We start from the raw sequence: 21,798 nt of genomic DNA, 5'->3' as shown, positions 1-21,798 counted from the left end.
CAGCTTTCTCCATGATTTCCAATCTTGTACAGCTTCTTTCAGCTGCTTTATATTTTGGGCAGTGTCTGCTTTGATTACATCCAACCAACACATTCTTTAGTGTCCTTGTCATCTTTTACCACTGAGCATTCTGAGCATTTCTTTCTCCAATGATGTTGATCGCATGACATGGCCAAAATAACTAAGACTAAGTTTTGTTATTTTGCTTTCCAGTGACATGTCCAGTTTTATGTGCTTCAGCATTTCTTTCTTTGTTACCTTTGCAGTCCATGGAACATGCAAGAACCTTCTCCAACATCATAGTTCAAAAGAATAAATGTTCCTTCTCTCCATCTTCTTCATTGTCCAACTTTCACATGCATATGTAGTTATGGGGAACACTAATTTGCACTTGGTCGTCAAGCTGACGTCCTTACTTTTCCATTTTTGATTCATATTCATAATTGCTGTGTGACCTAGCATGATTAAACGTTTTATTTCTTGACTGCAATCACCGTTTTGATTGACCAATGAACCTAAATATATATATTCCATTTGTATCCCACTCCCATTAGTGTCACAGCACTACTCTGGGCGGGTTACAGCTCATAAAAAGAAAACACAAATGAAAATAGACATTTTAAAACTGATAACAATAACCCTAAAAGAGAAAACCAGATGGAATCAACTAATCTAAAAGCAGATAGAGGAAAAGAGAGGAGGGAAGAGGAGGAGGAGAACTTCATCATACAAGATGAATAAGAAAGGTGACAGGATGCAACTTTGCTGCACACCTTTCTATAGCTTAAACCAGTCAGTGTCTCCATATTGAGTTTGTACAATAGGTTCCTGATTTTCATATAGTGATTTCACCAACTTTACCAAATGTAGTGGCATCCCAAGGTCTTCTAGAGCTCTCCATAGTTTGTCATGGTTAATAGAGTCAAATGCTTTCCTATAATTGATGGATCACAAGTAGGTGCTCTTTTGATGCTCATAACATTTTTCCAGCCTGGACATCTGGCAATTACCTTTCAATGATTGGTGCAGGTGTTGTATAATTTTCAGTAAGATCTTACTAGCATGAGAGATTAGAGCAATCATGCAGTAATTAGAACAATGCTTTGAGTCCACCTTTTTGGCTATCAGAATAAATACTGATGGTTTCCAGTTTGGTGACCATGTGTTGGTTTCCCAAATTTTCTGGCACAAGGCTCTAATAATTGTCATTGATACTGGCCTAAGGAATTCTACAGGGATGTCATCAACCCCTGGAGCATTATTGTTTGGCAGTTGGTTCATTGCCCGCATAACCTCTTCATCAAGTATAGCTGGTTCTGCTTCTATTTCCTTCCCCTCCTCAGTTTCATGTTGCCCCTCTTTGCTGATGGCATTCAGTTCTGCCGCATATTACCATCTGTTCTTGACACCTTGTTTAGTATGGAGTAATTACCTCTGTCTATCCATTGAAAAATAGTTTTCTGGGGAACCATTTATAGCAGCTTTTTCCAAAATGATCAGTTCCAAGTACCTGTTTCTGAACAGGGGCTAAAGATGGCTATACCAGTTAAGAGATTTGGGAGAACTAGCCACTAAGGTAGGATAAAACTGGGCAAACATGCAAATCTCCCGACTCATTTACTGTCAATCATCATCTGTTGCCAATTCTAAACTCTGAATGTTATCCCCAGTTGAATAGGCTACTGAAAATGAATATTGGGGAATAGACAGGCTGCTTTAGTTGCAGCACAGACATGTTTTAAGATTGGCTGGATTCCTTAAAAAAATTCAGCTAGGCTAAGCTAACCCCGGTGCTGAGCACTGCAGACAAGATGATTCTCGGGAGTTTTTCACAGGCTGTTATCATCTTTAAGGTTCATTGTCCTGTAGATGGGTGAGCTGAATGATTATAGTGAAAGGAAAGAAGCAGCAGAGCGAGTTGTTTTCAACCATACCTGGGAGGTTGTGAAATCAAGATTGCTTTGATTTTAGCTGCACTGTCTTTGCACAGAAACTCTACCATGTCCTCATATACAAAGGCCTAAGAGGTGGGGCACAGGCAACTGTGAGACATGCTTCATGCTGTATTTTGTATTCAAAACTGATATAGCTCCAGTTGGTTGGCATGCCAGGCTAGAAGCTGAAATTGCCAAGGTGCCTCCCAGGAGAGATAGTTGCTTGGGTTGCATGCCCTGTCACCTGTAAAGCCTTGGGCAAACTGAAGGGTTCCAAAGTGCCACCAAAAGGAGGAATAAGTAAATCACAACAGAAAACTGTGGGAGGGTCAATTACATGCTATAATTGACTTGATGCAATATGATTTATTTACTGGCTCTACTGCATTTTCCTCTTGTTTCCTGTTTCTAAGATTTAGGGCCATGCAGTTTTCCGACTATGTATTACTATACAAATGAAAGTAGAAGGCAAGAGATATAGCTGTGCTGCTTAGTTACATGGCCATCATTCTCCATCTAGCTTGTTTCTGCACAGCAAACATGTAGCTGGAGGAGGCCTGGTTACTGTGGGAAAAGTGCAGGTCAAGGCTTTCTCTTGCATGCTAGGTCTCCCCTGCTAATTCTCCCCCAAAAGGCTGCAATTTGGCCCTTCAACATAAAGAGCACTAGCCCCAGCCCCAGAAAAAAAGCTTCTTATCCAGCTGGCACTGCAACAGACACAAGAAAGCCAGCTGGAATTTAATGTCACACAACAGCAGCCCATTGGTAATATAGTACTAACCATTTCAAAATCTAGGGGGGGGAATCAAAGGTCTAATATGTACGGTACAAATGCAATACTGCTGTGGAATCGGTATTCTGCATTGTTTTAATATTTGTACCTAGACCACCCTTCTTAGCTTCCAAATTGTTACTATAGGTGCTGCTGCTGGTACATTACAATTATTATTACAACCAAAAGCAGTGAGAACGATATGTAAATCTAACAAAAAAGAGAAACGGCCTGAAACAGATCACATAGACCCACTACCAATAGAAAGTTTTGTGTGATGCATCCTCAGATGGCATCAAAAAAGCATCAAATGACAATATTGACAGCTACAGAAAAGGCATCACCTTATTTATTTATTTAAAATATTTTACCCCACCTTTCTCCTTGAAAAGGACCCAAGACGGCTTACAACACTGACAGACAATATTTGAAGTTGAAAACAATGAGTATTCAACAGCGGTTAACATCATTAAAGATAATATTTAAAGCAAAGAACAATGAGTAAAGAGGTATCTTACATCATTAAAAGACAGCATTAAAGCTAAGAACAGTAAGTATATAATTCTTTTTTACAAGAATGCCACTCTGAGAAATGAAAAATACAAAAATGGAAAAAGCTCGTACTAAAAATCCAGTCAAAGCAGTAATGCACAACAATCAATCTAAAAATCAGAAGGCTTGCCTAAAGAGAAAGGCCTTTGCCTGCTTGCCGAAGGACAGTAAAGATGGGGCTAGCCTGGCCTCCTGTGGGAGGGAGTTCCAAAGTCTGGGAGCAACACAAAGGTTCTCTCCTGTGTCCCCATCAGACGCACCTGTGAAGCGGGACTGAGAGCTCGTTCATAATGGGAGTTACAGTCATTGAGATAGCTTGGACCCAGGCCATTTAGGGATTTATAAGTTAAAACCAGCACTTTGAATTGTGTCCAGAAACTAATCGGCAGCCGGTGGCACTGCTATAACATGGTGGTTACGTGATCCCTGAAACCAACCCCAGTCAGCAGTCTGGCTGCTGCATTTTGGACCCTCTGGAGTTTCCTGACAGTTTCCATCAGCAGCCCCACATAAGTGTGTGTTACAGTAATCTAGCTGGGAAGTTCCTAGGGGGCATGTGTCTCATAGTGGCCAGATCAGATCTCTCAAGAAATGGATGTAGCTGACGCATTAGTTTTAATTGTGCAAATGCACTCCTGATCATTGCCTTGAGAATGGCCTGGTTCCTAAATGCAAAGGTTGTGTAAATATGCTCTTGGGGTTGTTCCACAGCTTACACAAGGAGAGCTGGGGTCTGCTACCCTGCCCGGCCTCTCTGATGAGTGTGTCTATGCAGCTACCTGTTTCATGATTGAACTCATGCTGGGCAATACAGACAATCCACTCACACTGTGATGAAAGAACAGTTCTCAAAGACATTGTGGCCATTCGCATGTTCTATCTTAATGAGTCAGAGAACAGATAGAAACGAAATCATGCTAGAAATGAATGCAAGAATATTCTTGCAAAATAGCTGCCAGCAGTAGATTAGTGCCTATGACTATACTTCAGGATAGCTTTAAAAAAAGACGACACATGAATAATCTATGCAAATGGTTCCAAAAGTTTATTTGAATATTTAATTTACAAAAAAAGAAAAGAGGTGTTCTATGCAAAACTGGAAAGGGTAACCACATATAAAATCCAGCCCAACCTAACATAAAACTGTAATGCAATTGTGAGACAGAAAGGAACCAGCAGGAAAGGTGATGTAAGATTAAATAATATTCTTCTTTAAAATTGTCCTGGCTGGCCAATTCCATCTTCTCTTGATCTCCCTCTGCCCACAATGTATTTTCCCCTGGAGGCACTGCACATAGCCATTCATTTTTTATTTTATTTTTACATTCTGCTCTGAGTTTTTCTGAGTCTTTATTTTCTTGCTGCTTCATCGATTCCTCCCTGAACTTCTCTGATCAAATCAAAATGAACAGGAAACACATGGACCGCATGTATATACTGTCTTTAGTAGGTATGTCTATGTGGTTAAGTTATTAAATAACTAATCTTCTTAGAAAACGTACTCTATTGATGCAGCGGCTAAAACATCTGCTCAACTTTTGGCAAAAGGCAGACACCTTTACTGTTTACTCAAAGTGCTACTGGCAGTTTTTGCTGAACGTATACAACATGGAAGTCTTCTGCAAATTGCTTAGAAGCAGATCCTAGCTCCAATGTTAGCTGCACTGCCTAACATTCCTTAACTGAAATAGGATTGCATAACAGATTTACTACCCAACAGGCCTTCACCCCCAACCCGCCTCATCCCAAATGACGCAACACAGTCCATGCAGAATCTATGAAGTATGTACACTTTCCACAACCCATTTTGTGTCTTCAAGGCAACCAGCTCTGTTAGCTCCAAGGAGAAATGCAGGCCTGAACGGCAGCACAGAGAGGCAGAGGGCCCCTTTTCAAGATGACAGCAATGGGAGCTGCTAAACAGGTTTCCAAAACCAAAGAACCTCACAGTGTTATGGGAGTGGGATCAAAAAAAGTGACACAAGCAAAAAGTATCTTACCATCTGGCGGCCTCTTCAAAAGAGATAAAGCAGGCAGCAAATGCTGATGACGCAACTCTTATGAGATGGTCTGGAAAAGCCCCATGAGCAGCATATGAGAGAGTGATTCCCTGCTCTCTCTCTCTCTCTACAATGGATTGCTCCTATTATCAATGAAAAAACAACAACAACCTTTTCCTGTTGAGCAACTCCCATCAACTGCAATGCTCACAGTCACTTTTTTTCTTTCTTGATCCATTCCCACCATGTGGAAATAACAGGGAGGTGCACCTGCACAGCTAAAATCTGGGAAACTGACAATGATCCTTAGAAGAGTAGCTAGAGGTGACTACTTGGGAATCCAGCACGCAAACAAACAAAACATGCATTACGGTCAGAAACAGCTAAAATTTCTTGAATTTTTTATGACCTTCACCACTAATTTGGCAAAAGAATGAAAGCCCCAAATTCAGGAAGAACTTATGGAAACAGGCTATAACGGGAAACATAAGAGTTACAATATATTAGCGATTTCTGAGCGATTTCATAAACATTTGTAAAAGCATCAGCAAAGTATTTTAAATATAAAAGCAGTATGTATAGATCCCTCCATTATTTCCCTCCCCCTGCAAAAAGAACATGATTTGTAGTGTAATAAATCAGATGAATGATCACGGTATTAAGGCATAAAAGGTCAGCATTATTTTCTATTGCCTGAGCTCAACATAATTAGCTGGGAACAGCCCATATCGGCCTTTGCACACTCCTCTCCACCAGCCATCATCTATCATTTCTATGTTAGTGATGATGTCATCAGGATCAAAGGAAATCTCGTCATCACCAGCTGTGGAAAGAGTGGATACAGAATTACTAAATGCAGTCAGGTAACGATCACAGTAGCTACTGTGTTGCTGGTGCAGCATTTGAACGTACCAATCCTGGGGAAAGATGAGTGACAATGGATGCTGTTTGGCGATGCAGCTTCCTGTGTTAAAGCAGAGTCCCCCAACCCCAGTATGGGAAGAGCTTCTGGCATCAAAAAGCTTTGATTACAGCCAAACTGAGCACACAAGAATGTGCATGTGCAAAGACTGATCTGCACCCAGTGTGCCCCCCCCCCGGTGAACATGTTAGTTCTAGGAAATTTGCACATTTCTTTTGCCAGGATGCAATGTGATTCAGTAGCAACCAAAGATGACTAATGATTACTACTAGACATGGGGATGAATATAAAAACGAATCGCAATATTCAACAAATATTGCAGAGTCATCAGATATTTCTTGCTTCGTATTCTTGAGGTCCAGAGACCCCACCAAAGCAAGGGATATAACCCTTTTATATTTGTCTTTTTGTCTATCCCTATCTGCTTATGCTCCTGCGGATTAGTTGTTCTTTTGGGGGGGGGGACATAAGCAGAAAGGGGTTTTCCCTTCAGGCAGCTTGCTAAAGCCTGCCTGAAGGGAAACCCACCCCCCTGTTTACAAAGACTTTGTAAATATCTGGGCATCTGTGGCATAGACAGGGGAAGCACGACCAAAGGAATTTTACCTGCTCTCTTTGCAAAGACAGCAGGGGTGGGGAATCGCTTCTCTTGGGCTTCCGTTCTCTTTCTATGCCCGGGTGGCATAGGAAGAGGAGGGAAGCCTGACGGAAGTGATCCCCCATCCCCGCTGTCTTTGCAAAGACAGTGTGGGTGGGGGAATCGCTTGGGTCCCACGTCTCTTCTCTTTCTATGCCTGCTGGGGCACAGAAAGATGGGGGAAGCCTGACTGAAGCAATCCCCCACTCCTGCTGTCTGCGCAATGATAGTGGGGGGGGGAGTTGCTTTGGTCAAGTTTGCCCAAAGGGAGGCCCTTCCCGCTGCTCCTTGCAAAATCTAGGCTGCTAGAACTGAAACCGTGGTTCTAGCAGTTTAGCTTCTGTTTCTGCGGAAGCTGCCAGAGAGCAGGAGGAGGCAGCTGGGAAGGCAAGTGGCAGTGGGAAGGGGGGTGGGGGCAGGCTGTGGGGGACAAGGCTTTATATATACGAAGTACCATTTTTACACTTCGTCCCCATCTCTAATTACTAACTGGGATAATTATACATTACCTAGTATATGAAACAGTATGCCTATGAATTATTGATTACTGAAAGTCCTGAACAAAGGGACAGTAATAACAATAACAGCAGTAGCAATAACAATAACAATGAAGTCAGTAATAAATGATGAAGTCAAGAACTTGTGGGATTTCCGGACACAAACTGATAGACACTTAGAACATAACACAACAGGCACAGTAGTAAAAGAAAGAAGAAATGTCTGCATAATAAACATTGCAATTCCAGAGGATTCCAGAGCTGAAAATAAAGATTTGGAAAAACTAACAAAATACACAAACCAAACAAAATAAACAAACAATATTGAAATATCCCACTTATGGATTAAACTCATTTCAGCAGACCCCATTATCATTGGAACTTTGGGAATAGTATCAGGAAATTTCACACAGTACTATAAGCACCTCCACCTCTTTAGCATTTGGTATTTCACTGGGGACTGTCCAGACATATATGCACAGCATTAAGCACTGGAGTCTTTGAAGAAAGAAGTGGAGCAGAAAGAAAATTGAAACCTGATACAGTAGGACCCCTGTATCTAAAGGGGATTGGTTTCAAAGCCACTTGTGGATGCTAAAAAACACAGATTATAGCAAACGCTATACATAGCATGGTCTCTGGCTCCCTCTCGTGGCCAGTTCTAGTAACTTCATATTTAGAAATATACTGTACATTTCTAGGATTTTTCTTTTACTATTTTCACAATCTGGATAAGTGAATCAGCAGATAAGTGGGTCCTACTATATTCTCATATATTTCATTCAATATCCAGTGCTTATTTTTGTGTTTGAGACCCTTTCTTCAGAGAAGAAACCTAAAACCACACAACCTGCAAAACCTTCTGCTTTCCAAACCGTTACATAGGATATGGGCTGTGCAGATGTGTTGTATCCACTGAAGATAGCAATTCACAACATGTAAGATGTGCTAAAACCGCAGGACTACAGAAATGCAGTGCTTACCAGCCTGATAATCATAGAGGGCTATAGCTGTTATTCCAAGGTCATTTTCATAATCATAAGTGTTTTCACCTAATGAGAAAGAGAAAGAGATTACAGTGGGGTCTTGACTTGAGAACTTAATCCGTATTGAAAGGCGGTTCTCAAGTCAAAAAGTCTGTAAGCCAAGTCTCCATTGACCTACAGTGCATTGAAAACCGATTAATCCCATAACAGGCCGTTTTTGTTCCATTTTGTTTTTTTTCTGGTCTGTAAGTCAATTCTCAGGCTGCAAGTCAAACCTAAATTTTGTGGCCAGAGAAGTCTGTAACTCAAAAAGTCTGTAAGTCAAGCCGTCTGTAAGTCAAGGGTCCACTGTACCACTGTATATGCAACCACCTACCTCAGGAGTAATTGGAGTTGCAATCCAACATGTTGTAGTGGGGGAGCATTTTTCCCCAACTTGATCTACTCCCTTCCGCTCCTCACTTGCTCAGTGCATTCAAACTACCTGAGAGAAGCCGAACCCAGGCAGCTTAAAGCACTGGTTCTTAACCTTGGGTTACTCAGGAGTTTTGGACTGCAACTCCCAGAAGCCTTCACCACCAGCTGTCCTGACTGGGGTTTCTGGGAGTTGCAGTTCAAAAGCATCCGAGTAACAAAAGTTAAAAACCACTGGCTTAAAGCAACTACTCAAAAAGTCCACAATAGAAACAGAAGCTTCCAAACCTGCTTGATATTGGTCTCCTGCACCGGCAACTTCATAAACCGTTTCAGCTTCAAACTCTGGCTCCCTGTGACTAACTGCTTCTTGATAGTCCGATTCTTCCACTTTGTTGTTGATTTCTGGCTCTTGTAGAGACGAATAATTCGTGTTTGAACTTTTGTAGCCAGACTCAAAGGACGCCGCATCCTAAGGGAGCAAAAAGCAAGCAGCCATGACACAAAGGAGAAAACGAACTTCAGATTCATTGCCATGGGCAAACTGAACACTTATTACAGTTGCCAAATACCACATGGAAAGGAAAGGTGACTGAAACATTCAGATCCTAATGTTTGCCTGCAGCTGTCCTCCAGACAAAGCGAGTGTGTGATGAGAGAGCCAAACACATCAGCCTTGCGGACAAGTAATTTGGCTTGTGCACAAACATAAGCTGAAGCTGTGCACTGCCCTGATCCCATCACAGCCACGGTGGCAATGCAACTCCACCATATGCTATTCACCTTGGAGATGACAGTCCGTTCTTCCCTGCTCCATGACTGTTTTGTTGTCCCCTGCTTGACATCTTCTCTGCAAAATGCTCTGACTTCAATCTATCACATTTTATTATGTTGTCATTCTGATCTATTTGGCAAAGGAACATGTAACAGGAAGCTGAGGAGAAAACATCCTATTTGCTCTCATCTAGCCCAGTATGGTCTACACAGCCCTCCAGTGTCAGCAGAGGTGTTTTACCTCACCCTACCGTTCATTACTGGAGATGCAAAGAACCTTTCCATACAAGCTATGTGTTCCAACTATTAAGCTATGGTCCGTCCTTACTTTATTTGGTCCTATGACCTGTTTGGCTAAACAAGATAGCCAGTATTCTATTATTAGGACACTCATTGACTCAATGGGATTTATGTAAGTGTTGACTTACCATCCAGCAACTGACTCAATGGGTCTAACTCTCTGCTTGAGACTAGCAACTGTCTTAAATCTGTTACACATTTGCATTATTTAGCAGCTGTAATGACACTTTAAACATTGAGTTAGGAGCCTCGCAAGAGACAATTCCTAGTTTGTTTGCTATATGAAATACTCATGAGGAAAGCTTTCTTTATTTAAATTATCAAGCTAACCTCATAGACTGGGCTTGAAGGCAGCTTTTCTTCGACCAGCTGTGTGGCAGGAGATTGAGGATGAATTTGTTCCTTGGCTTTGGCTTGTTCCTTTGGGGGAAAAACAAGCATGCATCACCACAGGTACTACAACACAAACAAGAGAAAAATACTAACACAGACACTGCCATTCACATCTCTAGGAAAAGTGCTGGTTAGCAGGATAAGGAACTCATTTTGGTGGTCAGGCCTTCCAAAATTACCTGTACATTCAGAAATATTTCTTCTTCTGAACTCCTGTATTGCTTCACTATTAGCAGTGTAGGCTAGAGCTGCTGATACTCTATGTTAAGTGTATCATTCTTATGATATGAAATTCAAGGAGCGTCTGTTAGTTTCTTGGCATTTTTTTAAAAAAGTTCATTTAAGACCTTAAACCATGTTTGTTGAACAAGATAAAAGATATGCAAATATAATTTAAAAAAACTTGTTAGTAGTGACTACTATTATTTCCCCTGAACGTGATTGCAAATCATAGCATGCGGAAGGGCTGACTATAAATACTGGCCAAAATCCTGGTATGTAAGGTGTGCCTGCAGAAGGGTGATGACATCACCAGCAGGGTGAGATTTTCACTGAAAAGGTCACTCCCCCTTTTTCCCCTCCTGCTGGTTGTTCTACTTCAAAGTAATACAGTTCACCATGTTGGAGCCACAGAACAAAAGGGTGAAATTTTTAATGACAAAAAATGCTCCTCTGATGATATCGTCATCTTGTGATAGCAATTTTCAGTAATTACAGATTTCTTCTTTCCACGGGTTCCATGCAGTGAGATGGATTACTTGTAAGCTAGACAGGCTACAGGAGAAAGCGGGGAGGAGGAAGTCTTTAATTACCAAAAACATTCTCCTGGCACGAACATCATGACCCTTCCACAGGTCTAAATTATGAAAGAGGTTTTTGGGCAATGCTTATTGAGAGGGAGGGAGGGAGAGAAAGAAGGTACTGCTAGAGTAATAAGGGGTGAGGAACAAATCTGTGATGCTTCCCTTGTCTAGTTAACCCACTAACAAAGCAAGACATATAGCAGAGCTTGCAAAGAAATGAACTACCGATTTCCATTGGTAGTTCCCAGGCTGTGGTTTGAAATATTAAATAGTTACTGCCCGTGGTAGCCGTAAGCATTACAATACTGGTGTGTTTTGTTTCAAGAGTGCACCTATTCTGTAGCAGGCAGCTAATTACTTTTCTCAACAATTGTCCTAAAGTCAGCAGTCAGGATGGGTCGCATGAGCCAGTTCCATGCCGGGCAGTTGCTGCCTGACGTTTTCCCTAGATTAAACTCCAACAGCTTTTTATGACTAAGGCATTCCACATGTGGGATACTTCTAGGATCAATTAGACTGCTACCTGGCTCATCTCCTGCATTTAAACAACATCTTTCAGGAAATCCTCAAATAAGGACTATCAATTTGGAACAAGGGCACAGCCAAGCTACTTTCCGCTAATGGAAAGCACTTGAAGAGGAACTGGCACTTTCCAAAACAAACAAGCATAACATAAGAATCCAGTACATCAACTCCAGTTGCCTCTGCCTGTCTGAGCGTGGACTCCACGTTGCATCTTGCCAACTACATAGCTGAAACCACACCGACAATTTTAAAGAGCTTAGCCCTTGCAAATGCCTTTCCCTTTCTACCATCTATAGTAGTTGTGCGGCTGAAACCAATGAACTGCATTTTCCAGGAAATAACTCACAAGCCAGCATCAACTTCAAGCACTTGCATGCTGTTGCAGCTGAAATATAGCCTATGTTAGGGATTTTAGTATTGTAACACAGCCATGGAGCCAAGATTATATTAGATATTGTATTACTGCAAACACTTCCCTGTGCCTTTGTTCTGTTGTGTTTTGTTTTCTTTCTTCTCCCCCCAATGTATTTGTTTCCCTTCGATTGTTGTTTGATAGTCTGCTATATAATAAAGATTAAATTTAAAAAAAATGCTGGGCAGAAGTTCCAGATACCACCAGTGTGAAATAAATAGGGGGCTTAAGCTCTAAAAGTTACCCTTCTGGCCTCTGCAGAGATTGTGGGAGCAGCTCTTACTAGTTGCACAGTAACTTAGGGGTGGGGTGGGGTGGTCCTGATGGGGAGAACCATCAGTGGTCGCACCACGGAAGTTAAACTGCATCTCCAAATCAAGTTCCCCAGTTTCAGCAAACCAGGAAATTAGGGACAGAAACAAGAACACGCAAGGCAGCAGAACCTCAGGGCCAACAACCAAACAAACTGTGCCCAGCTCTGTTTTAACCGGTATGGTCCAAGGCTCTCAACTATGACAGTTTCTATAAATTTTCACTGTAGTACCTATTTAATTTTTAAGGGAATGGGAATGAATATGTCTATCACTTGGTTTTCTGGATTAAAAGGCAGGACAATGTCTTCAAGGCAAGTCTTCAAACTGCCCTTGATCTATCAGGGAGTTTGGGAGTTCAGCCCCACTAGTAGGCTGGGGAACCGCGAAATCTATCTCTTCTTTTTCATTTGCATTTGAGGAAGCTGTTCTGGGCCTAGACCAGTGTCTGATGTCAATAATGGGATGGATGATGGCAAACCAATGGAAACTTAGTCCAGACAAGGAAAAGATGCACCTGGCCAGTCAAAGGTCAGCTCAGAGAACAGGGACTCAACTTGTACTGGATAGGGTTACACTCCTCTTCAGAAAGTCAGGTCTGCAGCTTGCGTGTTCTTCTGGATTCAACCCTGAGACTGTGGCGGCACAGGTTTCATTGGTGGTCAGGAGTGCATTTGCAGAGTTAACGTCTGTTATTTTTTTGAGATGTCTGATCTAGCTATGTTGGTTACGTCCTGTTTGGATCACTACACTGTGTTTTATATGGGGCTGCCTTCAAAAAGTGTTCAAAATGCTGCAGCAAAAATGCTGAGTGACACTAGTTACATGGAGCATATAACTCCCCTATAACAATAGTTTTGATGGCTACTGGTTTGTTTTCAGGACCAGTTCAAAGTGCTGGTCACAATCTGTAAAGCCCTATAGTACTTGGACCACATAAGTCTGTATGTAGCTTCCCCAGCTTTCAAGATCTTCTGAGGAGGTCCTTCTCTCGGCCCCTCCACCCTTACAGGCTTATTTCATGAGAATGTGAGAGAGGGCCTATTCAGTGGCTGCTCTGAGGCTGCATACTGTACTCCTCTGTGAAACTAGAGAGAGAGAGTTTTTTCATCAGCAAGCAAAAACCTTCCTTTATAAGTAGGTGAGTAACTGATTTGGGTTAGAGATGGGCATGAATTAAATCATCCCCCATCCTTAGCAAGTCATTGTTGCACCCACACAGGTGATGTGTGGGAATGGTGCCTGCCTCCTCTGCATGCTCACCCATTCCTCGGGCAAAGCATGCTTCATGTCCCCCCAACACAACTGGCCAATCACAATTGGCAGCCTGCTCTTCCATCTTCCACCTTGTCCCTCAGTCGGCCTCCTCGTCTGAGTGGTCAGCTGAGGGAGAAGGCGGAAAATGGAAGGGCAGGTTGCAAAAGGAGAATGGCCAGTCACACTGGAGGGGTGGGGAGGAAAGCACGTGTCACCCAAGGGATAGGTGAGCTTCCAAGGGAGGTGGGCACCATGCCTGTGTAACACCTGTGCGGGCACAACAACAACTCACTCGGGATGGGGACGACTTAATTCGTGCCCATCTCTAATTTGGATAACTAAGCACCATTATGGAACATGGTATGTACATTTAGTTGTTTTAACTGATTGTGCATTATTTTGTGTTCCTCAGTGGGGAGAATGTGCCATATCAATAAAAGACAGCAAGGAAAGGAAAGGCAACGGAAAGGAAAGCACAAGGCTTCCACAACTTATTGATGAGGCGCTAGGCCATGTGTCTGGTCATACAACTGCCTGCACAACCCAAATGCTTCCTGGCACCTTGTTAATTAGCCCCAATCAGGGCAGAACACATTACACAAGCCTTACATGAACACTAACAGGAAGCCTGCCTGACCTGCTGGTATAAAGACAGGTAAAGATTAAGAAAGAGAACAAAGAGAGCAACACGGTCAGAAGTTAACCCATCAGCAAGTTTAAGCAACGCATCCAAGGAGCAGAAATCAATGAATACAGCTATCCTTTTAAAAAGTGCACAATGGTGGAAGGAGAACAATCAAAGTGGATTTTAAAAAACAAACAGCATACAGTGATCTCTACTGCACATCAGAAATTGTTCCACAGTCAAGAATGCAGCAAACAAGATGTTAAGGGAAGATAAGGTGGTGAGAGCCTGCTAGTTCTTTTGAGTCAAGAAGGGCACAATGTAAGACTAGCAGTGGTACTTGTTAGTGAAAGAGGTGTTTCACCTCAGTGATCAGTGTATGTGACCGACACCCATCTTCGTAATCTGGGGAGTTGCATAGTGGATGTCAGCTGCAGCACACTTTGAAGCTCAGAGAAGTGAGTGAGCACAAAGTCTACCTGATAAACTGAATAAGTCAGACTCTAACTAAAACATTAATTGCAGCTAGAGTTACTTGAATAACCTACCACTTTTAGTACATGGATAGCACTGGCGAGGACAGTAATCCACAGAATATCTTTAAGCTGAGAAGTGAATTTTCCAGTTTGGATTTTGCCAAACGCACAAATGCAACTACAGGCTCTGTTTTATCCTAGACCAGCTCTTATTGCTTCAGACAGAGATTTCAAAATGAAATGACCCAACTATCATAGGATGCTAGGAATGCTGTGGGCAGAGGGGGGAAAATAATGAAGACATGCCAAAGCAAAAGAAGACAGGCAGGGAAATCGAGAACGAAATAAAAAACAGAACGCTAAAATGCTTCAATCACATGCTAAAAAATGAGCAGTAAGTACCCTGTTCATCATTCAAGATAAAATGTATGGGAAAAGAAAGGAGAAGAATTTGTGGGCTGAAGAACCGGGGAGACTGGTTTGAACGCAGTACATGATTTGCTTACAGCGGCTGTCTTTAAGGCCACGATCCCTATTGGCAATGTCCAAGGAGAGGCGCCAGAAGAGGAAAAACAACCCTGACGACAACCAAGAGACCGCTCAGAGCAAATCATGCAGTTATGTCTACCAATATTTTAATTAATTTGCTTTAGGTTTTAATTGTATGTGTTTTATTCACATTTTTATTAGCTATACAGAGTGCTCTTTGGGGGAGAGACAGGATATAAATCAAATAAGTTAATAAATAATAAAACTGTGTGGTAGGTTTGTGCCCTATGCTGCAGAAGCAGTAGGCAACTCTGGCGGCAGATGCAAAGGGGGGGGGGCATTTTCTATTCCTCGGTCAACCTGCCACAGTCTTGATCAATCGGGTCTTTTTAATTTAAAGAGGATAAGTTGTGGGGATTCTACCACTTGTTTTAGAGAATCATATCTTTTGAAAGCACAATCTTCTGTTTTTGAAACAAAGAAATACGAGGCGATGGGGCTTCTGCACCTGCGCCACAAAACCTGAATCCTAAACATTCAGAACCAATGGGACTTCCCTGATGAATTCTAGTAAATCTTTGATCCAATTTGGCAGAGAACCTCAGTCAGAATTTCCTCCCAAACAATGACATGTATTTGTGTTTATACACTCTAATGAGGTTCGGGGTGTTTGTTTTTTTACATTTTCTATTGCAGTGCAGACATAAAACGGGATGCTGTGCTGTTGTATTTGGCCCATAGAGTACAGGAAGCATGTTAGTCTGTACTAGCAAGTCAGCCCAAAGAAAAATAAAAAATAAAGAAGACAAAAACATGGTACCTTATCCATGAAAGCTCACATGAAAATATAGCTGTTAGTCTTTAAAGTGCCATAACCTTTTTGTCATCTATATTTTTCTTCTGCTTTCAGCCTGATAGGGAAAATAGTTCATTACAGTGGTCCCACAACCAAGACCTTTACAGGGACTGGGTTTTGGGAAATCAATGTCCACCAAACTCACACTCGATATGACACCCTTGATATGACACCTATTGCTGCAACAGCCAGGAAGCAGCTACCCTACAAATACTTCTGTGTAAAAATAACCTCTTTTTCCTGTCTCTCCTCCCAAAACACATGCGCGCGCACGCACGCACGCACGCACACACATGCAATGTTAAAGGAATTACTGCCTAATTAGCAATGGATTAAAACTCCCAAACCATTTAAGAAAATGGGAGAAATCTCTTAAAACAGGTGGACCAGAGTATTTTCTGCCACGCACAGGTGCCACGGTTCAATCAAAAGGGGTGGGAACAGAGAGATCAGAGGATGAATTTCACCCACTTCTAGCCTCATCCTTGCTTCTTCTTGTTCTTGTTTGTCTTGGGCCATCCTCTGAGCTCTTTCTGCTTCAGCTCTCCTTTTATCCTCCTGCTCTTTTTCCTTCGCAAGATTTTCAAAGTTAGCTCTGATGTCACTTGTCTTCATATTCGCTGTGGTATGAGAAACGGCTATTCAGTAAAGTGATTCACATGGAATATTTCACAAAGGTTGTTCTCTTGCACAAAGCTCCACAACATACAATTCTAGAATTAATTAGTAATCAAAGTTCAGATTACCAAGTATTTAACCTTAATTTTCTTTTTTTTTTAAAGTGCCGCAGTTCAAAGAGCAGCATAGGCTGTTCAGCTTCCTACTAGAAAAAGGTGCTGTGAACATTAGCACACACTGGAAGTTCAAATGCAATTCCTGATTTGGAATTAGGAGCAGCTGCAGTGATGTGGCTCAGCAGATACATTCATTTTGAATTATGCCTCTCTCCCATCAAAGACCACAGCCACAAAGCAATTACACCAGATGGTTTGCCTGAATCTGTTTCACCATTTGAAATATAAATGCTAAATATATCTATGCTAATATGACAAGAATCTGGAGATTCCTAAGGTTCCATGGTAAGCTGAAACATGCAACAAGAAACACACTAAGAAAATATATTTTCTTAGTAGATGTTGTCTAGAGCAGTGGTTCTTAACCTTTGTTACTCTGATGTTTTTGAACTGCAACTCCCAGAAACCCCAGCCAGCACAGTTGGTGGTGAAGGCTTCTGGGAGTTGCACTCCAAAACTCCTGAGTAACCCAAGGTTAAGAACCAGTGGTCTAGAGGGACAGGGTAAAAATCGAATACAGTGGTGCCCCGCATAGCGACGATAATCCATTCTGAAAAAATCATCACTATCCGGATTTGTCACTATGCGGGACTAAAAAGCCCATAGGAATGCATTAAAACACCTTAAATGCGTTCCTATGGGGGAAAAACTCACCGCTATGCGGAAATCCTCCATACGGCCGACATTTTCGCCACCCAGTATGCAAGGAAACCACGCGAAAACGGCGCGTGCTGCCATTTTTTCCGGCGGCCATTTTGGAACCACCGATCAGCTGTTTTTAAAACATCGCAATGCGAAGATCTGTAAGTGAAATGCTTACTGATCATTGCAATGCAATTTTTAGCCATTGAGAACATTGTTATGTGATCGCTTTTGCGATCGCAAAAAAGGCGTCGCTATGCGGATTCGTCATTTAAACGGGGCGCTCGCTATGTGGGGCACCATTGTAAGTAAGTAAGTAAGTAAATAAATAAATAAATAAATAAATAAATAAAATATATTTTCTGTTATTTCAAAATCAAGTCTTACCAGCTTCCACTGGCTTGGTCTTCTGGTATGTTGAAGACAACTTCTCTATATCTTCAAAACTTGATGCATTCTATCAGTAAGAGGCAAACGAGAGCAAGTTCACACAAAAGCCACAAAAGAGCAAGTTCACACAAAAGCCACAGTAGACCCATGGAATAAATGGAGCTTATATCAACACTCAGATAAATCCCATGGATTTCATGTAGTTTAACAGGGACTAACAATTAGATTTAACTCACAGTATGTGATTCTTTACTTCTACATCACATTAAGACATTGGAAACATTTTCAGAAAGTTTTATTCAAATTAATCTAATGTATGTATCATTAAAAGACAAAAATATGTGTCATTAAAAGGCACAATTCACTGAGCTATGGCTATTTTAGAACCTCTTCAATATACAAGTTAGAGGCTATCAAAAGTGACAAAACACTAACACCCACAGATGTGTTTTATGCTAGGTAACAGGAAAATGAAAATGCCATCTGATAACGAATGACATCTGGAATACGGAGGTCTTTAACTAATAATAGTCATATGTAACAACTAAAGTCTAATGGCAATTTCCCACTGAGCAAAGAAATCATGTTGTTCATTCATTAACTTTATTATGGTCATAGACCAGGAATCATGCTGTTGCATACTAAAAACAAGATGATGTAAAAGTGAGCAACTCCTGCCTCCAATGGCCAGCTGAGCAGATTTAATTCTGTAAAAGGCTATGAGGCAGCAAGAGGAACAGCTGTCTTTGTCACACACATTTGAGGTCACAATAAATTGGAAACAGTTTACAGCGGTGCCTCGCTTTATGACTGCCCCGCATTACAACGAAACCGCATTACGACGATAAACGATGGTCTAAATGGAGTTTTTGATGATCGGTTCCCTGCTTTGGGAACCGATTCTTCACAAAACGACATTTTTTAAACAGCTGATCGGCAGTTTCAAAATGGCCACCGGGTAAACAAAATGGCTCCCTGCTGTTTTCTGGGATGGATTCCTCGCAAGACAGGCAGTGAAAATGGCCGCCCTATGGAGGATCTTCGCTGGACGGTGAGTTTTGACCCCATTGGAATGCATTGAAGGGGTTTCAATGCGTTTCAATGGGGTTTTTTTCGTATTACGATGTTTTAGCTTAACGGTGATTTTCCTGGAACGGATTATTGTCGTTAAGCGAGGCACCACTGTATTGAAGTTTATGGATAATGGGATACAAAGGCTGGAATCCTGTTGCCGCAGCTCCATTCATGTAAGGCTGATGACACCATCAGTCACAGCCTTTTATCTTTGATTCAAAATTTCCTATTCCTCCTGCCTCAGGTTCTGAGGCTCCCTAGGGATTCCTTTTGACCTAAGGCAACATTTAAAGGCTTCCATCACCCATCTTGATGCTTCTAAAGGCAACCCCTCGTCAAAACAGATAACTAGATAGCTTTGGAACTGGGAGGGGAGGTGTAGGAAAATTTTAATTAAAGACAGAAGGCTATGAACCCGGAATAGACGGAGTTCCTGAGGGTGGGGGGCCCCACAGCAGTGGTTTGGAAAACTCTCCCACTTTTAGAGAGGTGAATCTCACCGCAAAGACTGAGGTTTGCTTCCTGGGGGTCCATCTAGATCTGGCGCTTACCATGGAAACACAGACAGCGTCAGTGGTCTGCACTACCTACTTCCCACGAATCAAGAATGTTTCGGGCCAGCCCCTCAATGAATCCTGTCAGTTTTAAGGCAGAGTTTTCGTCTTTGCAATATGGACAGTTACCTGATATTAGTTGTTTTGAACCTGTAGAAGCTGTTATAGATTCACCTAGTGCTAAATTGAATAAATCTGCTGAAGTTCAAAACAAGACTCAGTTGTTAACTTCCCGCCAAAAAGGAGGAACTGCTTCAGATCTTTAATGAACCCAATCACAAAGGTGTTTGGTTTTAAAAGGTGTTTTAGACTCCAAACTCTCTCACCCCCATTGTCTCTCTCTCTCTCTCTCTTCTCTCTTTTTGTGCTTAACAGCACAAACTTTTGTCTGAGGGGTCTGTGTGCCCCTGTGATAACCTTCTTTCTTTCCTCTTTTCCCCATTGTTCCCTCCCTCCCTCCTTTTCTGCCCTTTTTTAAACCTAAGTCATCTTAGTTCCTATGGGAATGAATGCTTCGACTTGCAACCGGCGCCTCAAGATACAAGCAAATACCTAAACGGATTGATCGCTTTTCAATACATTTCTATGAGATACTGTGCTTCAATTTATGACCATTTCAAGTTACAACCATCTTCTGGACCGGATTAAGTTTGTAAGTCGAGGTGCCACTGTAATGCACTCTACGTGGGGCTGCCTTTGAGACTGATGTGGAAATTACAAATGGTGCAGAATGCGGTGGCCAGACTTCTCACTGTGGTGAGAAAACATCAACATATCTCTCCCACTCTGGCTGCCCTGCACTGGCTGCCTGTTTCATTCCGCACTGATTTCAAAGTATTAACGATGACATATAAAGACATCACTATCTGGCGGAACACCTTCTCCCACCTAGACCTACTCATATCACTCATTCTAGTCAGAATGGGCGGCTAAGGGGCCTAACACGGAGGGAAACCTGGAGAGAAAGAACAAGAAATCGGGCCTTCTTGGCAGTGGCCCCTCGTCTCTGGGACAATCTGTCCCTAGAAATTTGCCTGGCTCCCTCGCTGGGTGTTTTTAACAGCAAACTCAAGACTGGGCTCTTTAGACAGGCCTTCTCTCCTGTCATTATTTAATTTATTTTGCCATCTTGTATTATGTTGTTGTTATCTTATATGGCTACTGTTTTTATGAAACTGTTTTATGACTTTGTTGTTAGCTTCCCAGAGTGGACTTTGGTCTAGATTGGTGGGATTTAAATAAAATAAAATAAAATAAATATGTTATCAGCCTTTTTATGTGCAGAGCTGTACAATAATAAGCCTTTAGATAAATTTGCCCAGAAAAGAAAAATGACAAAAGGACCATCACATAGAAATGACTTCTATGAGATATACTACCCTTTCATATATTTTACAGCTTCTTCAGAGCAGATAGAAAGCCAATATCATTTTTAAAAATACATTTTACAGAACAATATTAAAAGAAATGTATTAGGGAGAACCCAGTTTAAAAATATAATGTGATTGTTTTTATTTCGTTTGTTATAATATATTTCTTGTATTTTATACATAGTTAATGAAATACTGTACAGTTTTTAAAAAAAAGAATATTCAATACAATGGCTCATAGATTCTTGAACATCACTGTAGTTTAGAGCCAAGACCTCCCAAAGCTTCTGAGCATACTTGTTTTTTGTTTTGCATTAAAGAAACCCTGTGTGGCCATGTCAAAAAAATTGGAAAATTGGGGGATGATGGAGTCATCTGCCTCTTGAAATACAAGCCTGTTAACCTTGTGCCTGGGATGAACAAGCCAGGAAATGGGGAGAAACTGCCCATTAATTGGAAAAGTTTTGCAATCTGTGTCATCTCCATGAGAAGGAATTGTCAAGGTCATAAGTCATTCCTGGCACAAGCTAATTAACAGAACTGATTTCAGTTGAAGAGAAGAGGGGGAGAGGGAACAAAGTTACTTTGGAGAAGTTAATCTCTTTCTAGTAAGGTTTGGGATGGTTTGGTACCTGACTGGTATATTCTTTCAAATGGTTTAGAAAGTAGAATTGTAGGTATAGAAATGGTTTGTTTAGTTTAGCCTAGTCTTCTTCTTAGGAAAACGCTATGCTTACCTGCTGCTTTGCTACCTGATTTGTACTCTGCATATACTCTTTAACTAAGCTGAAGTCTTGCTTGGATATGGATATTAACCTAGTCAGCTTTCTTATTTTCTTGGGCATTTGGAACATTTCTGGAATAGCCTTGCCTTAAGGTCTTTTGAATGCTTATTTGCTCACAACTTTTTTGACTGCTTTGGGAACTTTTGAAGCTATCTTTTGAAACTGGAATTTTATGCCTTTTTTTGGAAGGGGAAGGAAAGCTTCAATAAAATAATCAAATATTTTACCATAGTTTGGTTGATTTGGGGGAAAAG

At 41.5% G+C, this 21,798-nt stretch overlaps 1 protein-coding gene across 2 annotated transcripts in view; it reads right to left on the bottom strand.

Moving 5' to 3' along the window:
* Window positions 1–4,280: 4,280 nt before the first annotated feature.
* The window catches only part of CTTN (cortactin), a 48,206-nt gene continuing 30,688 nt past the window's right edge, over window positions 4,281–21,798 (bottom strand). For both annotated transcript variants that reach the window (XM_072985926.2, XM_072985927.2), the window contains 6 exons: window positions 17,759–17,828; window positions 16,407–16,555; window positions 10,119–10,208; window positions 9,003–9,186; window positions 8,298–8,366; window positions 4,281–6,081 (listed from right to left, as the gene is read on the bottom strand). In XM_072985926.2, the coding sequence (XP_072842027.1) occupies window positions 5,945–6,081; window positions 8,298–8,366; window positions 9,003–9,186; window positions 10,119–10,208; window positions 16,407–16,555; window positions 17,759–17,828 (699 nt within the window). In that variant the 3' untranslated portion in view covers window positions 4,281–5,944. The remainder of the gene's footprint in view (window positions 6,082–8,297; window positions 8,367–9,002; window positions 9,187–10,118; window positions 10,209–16,406; window positions 16,556–17,758; window positions 17,829–21,798) is intronic.

The sequence above is a fragment of the Pogona vitticeps genome, chromosome 1 (assembly GCF_051106095.1).
Source record: "Pogona vitticeps strain Pit_001003342236 chromosome 1, PviZW2.1, whole genome shotgun sequence".
Taxonomy (NCBI): domain Eukaryota; kingdom Metazoa; phylum Chordata; class Lepidosauria; order Squamata; family Agamidae; genus Pogona; species Pogona vitticeps.
The sequence above is the reverse complement of the archived record's forward strand: the minus strand, read 5'-3'. Positions and strand labels throughout refer to the sequence as shown.